Source organism: Lepisma saccharinum, chromosome 22, assembly GCF_977018435.1.
Source record: "Lepisma saccharinum chromosome 22, izLepSacc3.1, whole genome shotgun sequence".
Classification (NCBI taxonomy): domain Eukaryota; kingdom Metazoa; phylum Arthropoda; class Insecta; order Zygentoma; family Lepismatidae; genus Lepisma; species Lepisma saccharinum.
In genome coordinates, this window is record NC_139250.1 from 17,468,116 (window position 1) to 17,480,466 (window position 12,351).

At 36.4% G+C, this 12,351-nt stretch overlaps 1 protein-coding gene across 1 annotated transcript; it reads right to left on the bottom strand.

Annotated features, from left to right (window-relative positions):
- Positions 1-374: 374 nt before the first annotated feature.
- LOC146005015 (leukocyte receptor cluster member 1) lies at positions 375-11,460 on the bottom strand. The gene is made up of 3 exons (XM_083144141.1): positions 11,285-11,460; positions 3,079-3,178; positions 375-1,991 (listed from the first exon to the last, which is right to left on the bottom strand). The coding sequence occupies exons 1-3, from the start codon at positions 11,305-11,307 to the stop codon at positions 1,167-1,169; spliced, it is 948 nt and encodes a 315-aa protein (XP_083000267.1). The 5' UTR covers positions 11,308-11,460; the 3' UTR covers positions 375-1,166.
- Between the last annotated feature and the right edge of the window lie 891 nt (positions 11,461-12,351).

Sequence of the window (12,351 nt, forward strand, 5' to 3'; positions counted from 1 at the left end):
TCTCCTGTATGTGTCCAATTGTAAGGTCACTTAATAATAAACATAAAAAGATGCTTGCACCTGCTGCAAGAGAAGAAATATATGCTCTACAATACACCAGATTCTTCTTTGATATTCAATTGCATTTTGACAGAACTGAAATTAATATACACCTTACATGAGCATATAGCTCCCACCCTCAAGTTTTACAGAAGAAATCAAAATTGCATTCTGTCACATTTTGTATCCATTTTTCTAAACTTTTAAAAACATTCTAAATCTGTGTGAAGGATGCGAGAAGTTTCAGGTTTTGAAACTTGGGCAAGATATGTATGTCATTGCATTTGTCCATCTGTTCCATTCATTAACTCGGGTAAAAATGTGACACAAAAGAATCATGTTACAAAGTGATTTATTTTCTATATACACAAAAAGAAATAAAATGTATTAAATCAACCAGTACATATTGTTTTTCAATGTTACATGTTCACTAGAAGTAGGGATTGGGTTTAGTATTTGGACATCTTTTTTTTCTTTAGTAATTCAGTATTTTGATGTGTTTGGAAGAATTATAGCAAGTGCCAAACCCAGTCGATAGCAAGTGTAGCCCAATAGCCCCAAGTAGTTGGCTGCACTTTTTCACTCGCTTTGACTCTCTTTGCACCGAAGCGTCTAGTTGGTTGCACGGTGCAACACCGTGTCGTCTAGTTCGTTGATTTGGAGTCCAGTAGTGTATTTGGTGTCTGCACCACCTTCCGGACTGGTGTATGTGTGGTGTATGGTCACATGGTGCATGCTAACTAATCAAATGACCGTTTAAAGCAGCAGACAGGCATTTGTTGAATCTTCTGAACTTGAACATCACTTTCCGTCTAGTTGGTTGAACATAATTTCCTTGCACCACTTTGACACCTGCACTGCACAGAGTGTCAAAAAGTGCAGCCAACTAGACATGGCTAATCTCTTGCTTCAGATAGTACTGGATACTTTTTGTGAATATTCCACTGCAAATTATTCAATCAAATAGGTTAAACGTTCTTAAAAAATGTTAAAATAATTTTATTGAAATACATAAATAACCACAATATAAACATGAATATATTTATATACATATACACACACACACACACAAACATTGAAAAACAGTCAACTCATGAGTAATGTAAGATTTCAACAACAAACCACATTTACGTAGAAAAGTTTTGACGTGCAAGATGTGGATTGAATTGAGAGTTATACTTTTGAACAACTGCAGGAGGTTCTTCATTTTTAGACTCTATTGGATCACCCCTCAATTTTGCCAATAATACTTCTGCTTTCAACCTCTCTTCATGTTCTCTTTTAAGTCTTTCAGCACGGAGCTGTTCAATAGAAACCGGACTCTTTTTCTCCTCATGATAATCACTGTCACTATCACCATCACCCTCACCGTCACTGTCACTATTATCAGATGAACTAGGTGATGCATGCTTCCTTGATTTCTTGTGTTTATGTTTTCTATGCTTATGTTTATGTTTCTTTGCTTTACTCCTTTTGCGCTTCTTTCCTCTCATCAAATTGTCTTTACTCGTGGATTCTTTCTCGTGTTCTTCCAATTTCACTTGTGTTTCACTTTTTTCGCTTTTGTAAACACTTTCTCCCACGTAACGTTTAAAAACATTCAAAGGATCAGTCAAAGATTTGGTTTTCAAACTAGCTTTACTTTCTTTAACATCTTCCTCGTTAACTTTTGCACGATCTGGAACTTTATCGTACCACGGAACGTTCCCTGTTGCTTCGACCGAGTTCTGTCCAAGGTACGTCAAATAACCAATGCTTTTCTCATATTTCTCTTTCTCTTCTTTCTTCTCTTTTTCATGATCTTCATTAATTCCAGTCATTACTTTCAGCCCTTCCTCAATTTCACTGAAGAAGTTTACATGTTGTTGCTTTTCTGTCTGTGCTGGTGGAGACACCTGACCCATCCTCTCTCGGGCTTTCTTTCTTAGAAGATCAGTTCGTGCTTCTTGTTCCTGAGAAACAAAACAAAAAAGATCTATAGGTTTTAGTTGACTTAACATCAGGGTGCAAAATCATTGAAGTCTGGTGGGGGAAGGAAGATCTCTATGTAATGTATGTGTGTATGCAAATTATTATGATATACATATGTATTATGTTACTATGTAGAAGTAAATGACTAAATATTTAAATATACAGTGAAAACCAGATTTTATGTTCCTCAATTTTACATTTTCCCACATTATACATTCACTCTTGATGGTCCAAACAAAGGAAAATGTTATAAAATTTTCCTGCATTTTAATTTTATCCAGCTTGGTCCCCTGAAAAATGTAAAATCGAGGTTCCACTGTAAAAGGTAAAGTTCCTCCAGTATATAGCACCGTGCCAAGGCACATTCATGTTATATATAACGAAGATGCGGCTAGCCGCCGCAAAAATTTCAAGTTTTCCTGTGTCTGGTGAGTGTTTCCTCTTTCACTTTTTATTTAGCCCTTGCCTCCCTCTTTCCTTTCCCTTTATATATATATACATATGTAAAGGAATTCATTTACATATCAGATACTTTAAAGTACAAATTAATTGCTTTACCCACTGTCTAAAAATGTCAATTATTTACAAATAGTTGAAATGGTTTTATTATGAACGAGTTTTCTTTTTATGTATATAAAGCAATTCGATTTCACACTCATATTTGTATTGCATTCTTGTTTTACTGTTATTGGTGTAGATCTGTTAATGGTCTCTTGAAAAAGATAGATAAGAGAGAGATTATTCTTAGTAAAGAATATTAGAAGTCAAAATTAGTTTATCATCTTAGTTGTTATAACAAACCCCCCAAAGATTTTGCACCCTGCTTAACACTTAAAGAGTAAAAAACTAGTATAAATGGATCAAACTACTCTAAACTAATTGATAGACATCCTTAAGTTTGTGTTGTTCTGTACACTTGTTTGTTTTTTCATACAAAACATATGGAACTATAAATCATTCAAGATTCTTCCCATTTATGCACACTTGTAAGTATACCAAAGCCTTTTATCATTACAAGTTTTGAACACAAACTAAATGTGCTAGCTCTACACAAAAAGTCTTACTTACAGCCAAGAGGGTTCTTCTTTCTCTCTCCTTCTCCTCTTCAGCAGCTTGTGCTTCATCTCTTCGAACACGAGCAATGTTCTCTTTTGTGCGAACATGCCACCTGGAAGAAGAGAAAGATTTTAACAAAGATGATGGTAATTTATGACATTACTTTGCCACCAGTAATAACAGCAGCAGCAATGAAATCTATGCTTCCACCTTTAAGTGCGGGGCAATTATGTACAGTCACCAGCAAAAAAAAAAAGGGACACCTGGATCCTGCAATACTCACTTATGTGTGTTGCTAGTTTTACGACAATGGCAGAACTTACCATTGAAAATTTGCAATTACAATTCACTCATCATTAGACCTCGGATTTTTAGGTTCTAAAAAGTGTGATTTTAGGTTCCTAAAATAGGCTCTAAAAATCCCAAAATAGGTTCTAAAAATCCCAAAATTGGTTCTAAAAATCCTAAAATAGGTTCTAAAAATCCGAAAAAAGGCTCTAAAAATCCTAAAATAGGCTCTAAAAAATCCCAAAATAGGTTCTAAAAATCCCAAAATAGGTTCTAAAAATCCTAAAATAGGCTCTAAAAATCCTAAAATAGGCTCTAAAAATCCCAAAATAGGTTCTAAAAATCCTAAAATAGGTTCTAAAAAATCCTAAAAATTTTAAGTTAGGCTAAAAAAACTCATGAAGTAGGTTAAAAAAACTTAAAATAGTTCAAAATTCCTGAAAAATTCTGATTAGGTATAGTCAACGGTAATGATAATGGGACACCTATATCCTGAAATGTGCACTATCTTGCATAACGTTCTGTGTCTTGCCTAACCTTACGGCGATGGCAGAACTTACCATTGGAAATTTGCTATTAAAATCCACTCTTCGACGTATAGTTAGGCAAAAATCTATTTTCATGTTATCCACAGTCAAACTCCGCAATTTTGTCCGCGAGGATCATCTTACATGCTGAAAATAATCTTTCTACAAAAACATAGTCAGTGGTGCAAACTTCAATGCTGAAATGTTAGTTTGCAAGGCGCGAATGCCACAAAGCACCGAAGTGACGCGAAAGTGAGCAAGACAACACAGATCAGACCCCATTGGATTGTACAGGTAACAATGGAACCAGACATTCTGCTTGAAGGAAGGGAAATCGACAGAGTATGTAAGTTTCGTCATTGAATTTTTTGTGATCAAACAAAGCAAATATGACTGTGTGACATAGATATCCTGTCAAACCTTTAAAGATATATAAAAACCTAATAAAGGGCTTGATTTAGGCACATACAACTAAAATAGGTTCTAACAAGAAAAATAGTTTTTTTAGGCACTATAAAACTTCAACAGTTCTTGCATTTTTTACGAAATGCTGACATAAATTATTTCTTACATACCTTTAAAGGAAAAAAAAAAATAGGTTGTAAACCTAAAATCCAAGGTCTAGTTATCACTATAGAGTTGAGAAACACACACAACGCCTTGCAGGAAAGCGAGCATTTCAGGTATCTAGGTGTCTCATTTTTATTGCTGATGAGTGTACATCCAACTTTGGGATCATACTGCAGGTAAAACACCTTTGTCCACGTATATAGAAAGTACTGCAAAATTAGAAGTTGTCGTATTTCCGTTTTCACTTGCAAGCCTGCATTGGTGTTCTTATTTCAATTATATCTAATTAATATATAATAAATATGTACAATACATAAAAATTGTTGCTGTAAGCCAGGTCAAATTTTCAGAATATGCCACTACCAGATGGTCACGTTTGTATTGATTTTCGGGGTGAAATATAGATGGCATAATTTCTAAAAAAATTTTAGTGCATCTTTTGGCTGTTTTCTAACGCATATTGTGGCCTTTTTAGTGTATATACGAGGGGAGAGTGAAAAGTTTTGAGTCCCACATGGAAGGAGTGACGCTAGCTAGTTAAAATTTTGGAGGATGTAAGGTTTGAGTTTTAGAACACACTGTGTGAACTTTTATGAAATTCACATATTTTCTTCTACTTTTTTGTCAGGTTTAAAAATGAATGAAGTGTGAGAGAAGAGAGTGACTGACAGGGCCGTGATTCAGTATCTCTGTCTGAAAGGCCTCGCTGCGCAGGCTGCTTTGGTCGAGTGTGGCTTCACCGCACTTCCCCATCTTTTCCCTGCTATGAAGAATTCTCTTCGAGGACGTCACTTTCACACAAATGTAGGCGGTCATTCAGTGGTGTTAGACTCATTTTACCAGATGATGCATACAAATTGTTGAGTTGGTGTTTTAAGTCCGCTTTATGCACAGTAACGCTAATTGGGACTGGACCTACAGTTTAAATTTGGTTCCGAACCACTTGTGCCTCTACCAGGTATCAAACCCGGGACACCTTGATTACAAGGCGACGACACTACCACTGCGCCATCTGGGAGGCTCACAGCAACACAGAATGCATAAGTGCATTGATCAGGGGGGGGGGGGGTGATTATAGTAGAGATTATGTACAGAAATCATAATGAGAAACTAGCTCAAACACCCCTTCCATGTAAGGCTCAAAACTTTTCACTCTACTTAGTTATTCCTCACTGCTTGTTTGCTGCAGAATAATTTCCCCCCTTTGTATAGTCCTATATGCACATATCTTGCAGAAAGCCATTCATTTACTGTCATCTTGGATACAGACTGGTGTTGCCATCTACATCATGTGTGTAGTGTGTGAAAGGGTTTTTCTGCTTCGGAACTGTTGAACACATGATGAGCTATTCTCTTGCTTCTCTTACCTTGCGAAAATATTGATGACTTCAGAAATACTTACTTTCATGTCTGGAAACTTACTTAATATTGAAATAACATCCCCGAATGATTTCATAGTTAGGTTAGGTGGGTCAGGTTTACATTACAATATCATCCCTGATTGCTTTAAACAGCTGACACATGTAGAAATTTTAGTGAAAAATGCAGGCTCCACCAGGACTCGAACCCAGGTCTCTGGCAGAGAATTCTACACGGGTAAAACAGTGAGTGAAAAATCTGGCAAAGCATAGTTCATTTGGTAGAGTAATGGCAGTGTTGCCAGAGAGCCATTTTCGAGTCTGAATATTTCTCTAAAATTTCTAAACAGTACAATGCCAAATCTTAAGCTGACACGATATTTAGTTTCAAGCATGATACCCCTTTGTACCTTGCATGAATAGACAGCAGTAGTCTCTGTCAAAAATGACAGTAAATGAAGAATGCTCCCTGGGAATCGTAGATGCTTGCATTTTTTAATGCAAGCAACTTTATTATTTTTTCTCCAGTAAACAGTACTCTATGCAACAGGGGCTGCGATGCCTCCATGTAGGAAGTAAGGAACTTCCTACAGTTCATTTATACTTGCTTCCAGTTCTCTACCTTTTAGGAGTTTAATGCTAATGCACGTTTAAAATTACGAGCGCAATGTACATACAATTGACTAGGTTAACTACTGTCAAGAGTTGACTGTTGTCGCTCACTCCAGCCACAGCCCAAAGACGATGGACACACACACTTTGCTGCTCTGCCTGACGAACCTCGCTGGTAGCACTACAAACAAATGGGTTAGGAGTGGAAGGTTTAAGGGCAGGGAGGTGGGAAGGTTGTGTTTTTAAAATAACCAGTGAGGAAGCATTGAGTTTATCCTCAATCAGTGATGCTAACCCCAGAAAAATGGTATTAAACCTAGCACAGTTTGATCTTTGTTGGCACCTAGCACCCTGCTTTTGGCATAATGGTAAAATCTAGCATAATCTGCAAACGTGAGTCTCTGGGAGATGGAAATCTAATTCAAAAGAATATGTTTTCAGGAAATGAAAATAAAATTATGTCCAAATATTATTTCTACTTCACCAGCGGAGGTTTCAAATAAAAGCAGTGACAAGCTTTTACGGTAAAATTTTGATATCCGCAAAACGTATTTCTTCAATTTTACAGGAGAAAGTACTTATCGAACTGACTTTCCGTACACTTTTGAAAGGTCATGGAAGTGTTTTTTCCCATCTCTTAATTTATTTCGCTGGTAAATCATGTATTTTTGAAGAATAATGTCTCTCCAATGCACGAAAGCTGTTGCGTCTATGTCCTTCCACTACGTGAACCAGATGTTGCATGCATTCAATGACCTAACCCCCGGTTGGAGTTTCCAACCACGTCGTTGTATTGCAAGAACATGACAATTTTAACTGTTTGCCTAACCTAACCTTGCCATGCATGGTTTGTGGGGTTACGTGCATGGTTCGTGGGGTTTTCGAACCCAGAAAAAATACAAAATCAGTAACACGAAAGTACGTATTTTTCGGCGAAGAAGGTTGGAAACACTGCACACCCACTGATCATAGACAACGCTAGTCAAGATTTGCCCACCATATTGTGTGTAACTCAACCCAAAAACAAACGAACAATAATTACTTGATATGTGAAAAATTGAAATTATTGTCGTGAAAAAAAACTAAAAAAACTTTCAAGAATCCTTAGGAATGCAGAAAACGTAAGTACCAATGAAAAAGAAGAAAATAAAGGAATTTCAGACGTTTGGCGGATACTGAAATTTTAATAATCTAAAATATCGTCAGATGCTATTTTCATAATTTTTCTGGGTTCACATTTAAATATTTCATAGTTCAAGGGAAGTAAGGGCCCCCTTGCCCTGTATTGAACATGGGCCTGCAGCTAATATTCTAAATGCAATGGATAGTACAGGCAATACGTGTGACTTAGGGTTACCAAATGTAGGATGCAACACATTCTCAATAAATAATACATATTTCTATAGAACACGTTAGGAAGTAGTTGAAAAATGACACTTTTCAGTTTTAAAAATAATATTTCCCAATTAATGTTTAAATGCAAAATTTCAAAACTTGCACCTCTTACTACTTGATTTAAGTGGTACTTCTAAGAGGAGACAATTTTTATCAAAATTTCACGTTTTGTCAAACTATATATTGATGTTAGAGTGCACAGTCAAACTCGCTGAAATTATAGGGACCAATACAAAACATTTTACAGACTTTATGAAAAAATAATTCTCTCCTGAGTCTGTTGTGCTGATGGTAATGAAAGTACTCTCTCAACATTTGAATTATGACCTGTAATGGCAAACAAATATTCAGCTACTGTAATTTAAAATGGTCTCATCTTGGGTAGTTTTCAGTTCAATAACAGGGTGTCTACCAAAATAATACATCCAGAAATATTGACTTTTTCTGGACTTTTCTAGATCCTACTTAGGTAAAGTTGGAAATTAGTAATTAAGAAAATAAATATTTATTTAATGAAAATCCCTACCAAAGGGCCAGTTAAGATGAAAACTGAAGCTGAATTTAAGAAGAGAATTACATCTGCTATTTCGTATTAATGCATCCTGAACTGTGTTTGGCAGACAAGCGAGGCTTTGGCATCTGGACTCACAGCCAGTCTAATCTTATGTGGGGTTTGTGTCCGTTGTCCCTATATGTTTATGACTATCCATTTATCCATCTTATCTTACCATCATTCATCCTCATCTTCGCGATTAGCCAATGGGACAGAAAAAAGTGAAGTAAAATAAACTAAATCAACCAATCAATAGCAAAAATTCTTGACCACAAGAATAATTTATTGCCTTTTTAGTGACTTCTTGACCTACTTGTTGATTTTTACTTTTTCTTGACTTCCATGACTTTCTTGACTGGCAGACACCCTGAATAACTTTGTTCGGTAAATGTTTACTATCCTTCGGACACCTATAACTTCTGAGTTTTGTCAATTTTTGACATTTGTACTTACCTATCTGCTTCGCGGATCATTTTTTAACGTGTATTCACGTTTTTTTGATCATTTTTTTTTTAAAAAAAGTGTTTTTGTAACTGAAGAACGTACGTTTCCGCAAATGGTTTGTGGGGCTATGTGTCAATGGTTCGTGGGGCTATGCAAGAATGGTGTGTGGGGCTACGCATATTTTTTTCGAAACCAATTTTTAACTATTGTGACCCTACCTAACCTAACCTTACCGGAAATGGTTCGTGGGGCTATGTATGAATGGTTCGTGGGGCTATGCGTCAATGGTTGAATTTCCGCTATGAAACATTCCCACATCACACAAAACACCTTCCAGATGTTAGACAATACTACAGGAACTTATTACGGTAAGTAGTTTCTTCTGCAGAAATGAAGAAATCTGTCCGAAGGATAGTAAACTAGTACCCTTTGTTCTCTATACCCCTGATTTACAATCAAATTATATTGAATAAGAATGAGAAACACCTTGTTCCATCAGTATAAACCCTAAGGCAAGAAATTCTGCTCAGGCATTGAACAGTGACGTTATCAGAAAGTGGTCCCAAGACTTTGTTCATTAATTGCTTCCGTTTTCCCGTTTGTTTTCTAGCAGGACAAACTTTATTCTTTTTGTGCAATGACTGAATCAAAATAAATTTCACTATTGAGTTTGGAAGCGCAGTCCATAGACTTTGCATGACTTTTTTCTGTTACGTATTTTCCTAATTAACATTATGTGATGCTCAAAATGTAGGACATTTATGATATTTTTCGAATTCCTCCCGGACGACGGACATAAGGCTGAAATGTAGGACATGTCCGGAAAAATCCGGACGTCTGGTAACCCTAGTGTGACTGTAACTGAACGAATTTTTCAAACCTTCCTCGGTTTACCATAACTTCTTCCTACACCCCCCCCCCCCAAATCCATGAGTTGCCAATGCTCTGCAAATTGCAGTAACTACTTTCTCGAAGCTTCGAATTTACTTTGACAAGAAACTTCAGCATTCTGCAAGACTTCCTACCTTCCCTATAACACTTGCAAAAATCATTAAACATTCGAAACCCTTATCAGCCTTGGGAACACCTCCGTCAACTTCCACTTCAAAGGCTGCTCTTTAATTAACATAGGTATAAGAGTTTTGCCTCAGAAAAAGTGTTAACAGTTCGTTACATCGGAGACACATGAAAATTGGATATTTTGTGTTTTGCATGGTTTGTACTTACCCAATTGTGTATTGCGGAACATAGTTCAAGGTGCCATTATGCTTTTTACATGAAAAGAAACACAATTTTTCACATAGAGAGTAGTTTTTGTTATTCCTTTTTTCACTTCCGTAACACACAATCTGGCGGGCAGAGGTTGACTAGTGCTGTAGGTATGCAGTGTTTCCAACCTTCTTCACCGAAAAATACCTACTATCGTGTTAGTCACGTGTGCAAATTGTACATTATGCATGGGTAGCTGACTGATAGCCCCACAAACCATTTCCGATAAGGTTAGGTTAGGCAAGCATAGTTAAAAAAAAAAAAGGTTTTAAACACTGACAGGGGGGTACGACATCAAACGTATGCAGCATCCGGTTCATGTAGCGAAAGCAATGGCACTTGTGCATTGGAGAGATATTGCTCTTGGAAAATACATGATTTCCCGGTCAGAGAGATTCCATGATGAAAGAAAATGCCTCGACGAACATTGGAAACCTTAGAGAAACTCATTTCCGTATGTAGTTTCGGAACGACTGAAGATGATCGAACCCCTCTCAGATTTTCTTCATATTTGGCACTCTCACTAATTGAGGCCTCCTAATCACGAATCTGAAGTTAAAAGTTGTCGGAAACGTCTAGAAATTGCAAAATAAGGCGTTAGTTTTCAGCATGGAAACCGTCGATTTTCGCGAATTTTTTTGTTTCACAACAAGACATCAAATTTTAACTATGTTTGCCTAACCTAACCACACATCAATGGTTCACAATTATTTTGCAATTTCTAGATCCTGATAGTACCACAACACGAAATTTTAACTATGTTTGCCTAACCTAACCGAAACTAAACTAACGTCAATGGTTCGTCTCTCTCTCTCTAGCTGATCGGTGACAAAGATGAAAATGATTACATAAAATTGATGAAGGGACACTCGCAAAGCAGGAACCAGGCTGGGACTCGAACATGGAACCTTCTGTACAGAGATAATTGAGTCGAGCGCTCAATATACCTAATAACCTAGGTGACTTTCTCGTAGATACACACTAGCAAGCTGGAACAGTACTCCGACGCGGAGATTGTTTTGGTTATTGGCATCTCGGAAACTACATCCGAAAGACAAAATGTTATGGACTGATACACGTTCAAGCAGATCTCTAATAGTGACGAAGTTTGAAGTTTTCATGGTAATGATAGTCATTAAAAAAAATTTAAAAAATACGTAATTTTTGCGAAGACTGCTTAGATCAATAATACAGAAAATTACCTCTTTTTTGGAAGTATATTCATTGTGAATTAACCCAATGATAGACCAAACCATAGACTTCAACGTGTTGGAAAACTTTCACCGTGAATGATAACTATGAAAGCTGACAAAACGAATCTGTTAAATTACCGAGTTAATTTAATACACAGCAGTAAAGGTAGCTGGAAATAATTGACGATACGGATACGATAATTTTATCGGCCGGATATCACGAATTGTCCAGCTTTGCAACGTGAAGAGGTACAACTTTCGATATTGAATTGCATCAAATCAAATTGAAACGTCATCATAAAATGAATATATTTACAATGTACATGTAGTTAGTGTAAACATTGTTTGATTATATTTACGATCTGAAATTTCGGCTGAAAATGGCTCTGATGCTTCATAAGGGACATTTAGTAAGTACAGAAGAAGAAGGACAAGCGGCTAACGTCACACACGTATCGTCTGCTGCGGGCGGGAATTTTAGCTATATTTGTGGGAAAGTTATAAGGAAAACAAATTATGAAAAACATATAAGTATTGTACATGTGGAATAAAGAAAAAGTAAACCTGTGCCATGTCTCGAACGAAATTGTCTAAATACATTTAATTTTATTTCACTACTACGGACACATTTGTCTGAAGAACACAACATTATAATGTAGATCAAGAGAAACTGTTGTTTACAAATGATGGAGGTAAGTTAACTCTTTTCATATTATGATAGATGAATCCAAATGTTATTCATACTGAGAAAAAAGGCTATTAGATAGCGTATAATAAATTATAATTTACTATCACAGCAGGAAATTCAATGCGTATATACCTTCCATGAAAACCCGTTTCAAGGTTCCCACACAGTTGGAAAACCTTGAAGTCTGGGAATTTGATCAAAATACGAATCTCAGGGAAAATCTTCTAATTGATCAATGTATACCATTGGAGAACATAAGAGGAACTAGAACAGGGGTACCTTTACCTTTTACCTATTTATCGGAAGTATATATTCCTTTAAAGTTACCTAAAATTAGTCTGCCAAAATACATATTTTTGTTTGCCTCCTATGCACTCAAGAAAAGCGA

Coding starts and splice junctions, on each gene's coding strand:
- LOC146005015 (XM_083144141.1), bottom strand. CDS start 11,307: ATGAATATACTTCCAAAAAAGAG. Junction 3,179..11,284: donor AATATACTTCCAAAAAAGAG/GTAATTTTCTGT, acceptor CTCTTCTTCCAG/GTGGCATGTTCGCACAAAAG. Junction 1,992..3,078: donor AAAGAAGAACCCTCTTGGCT/GTAAGTAAGACT, acceptor TTTGTTTCTCAG/GAACAAGAAGCACGAACTGA.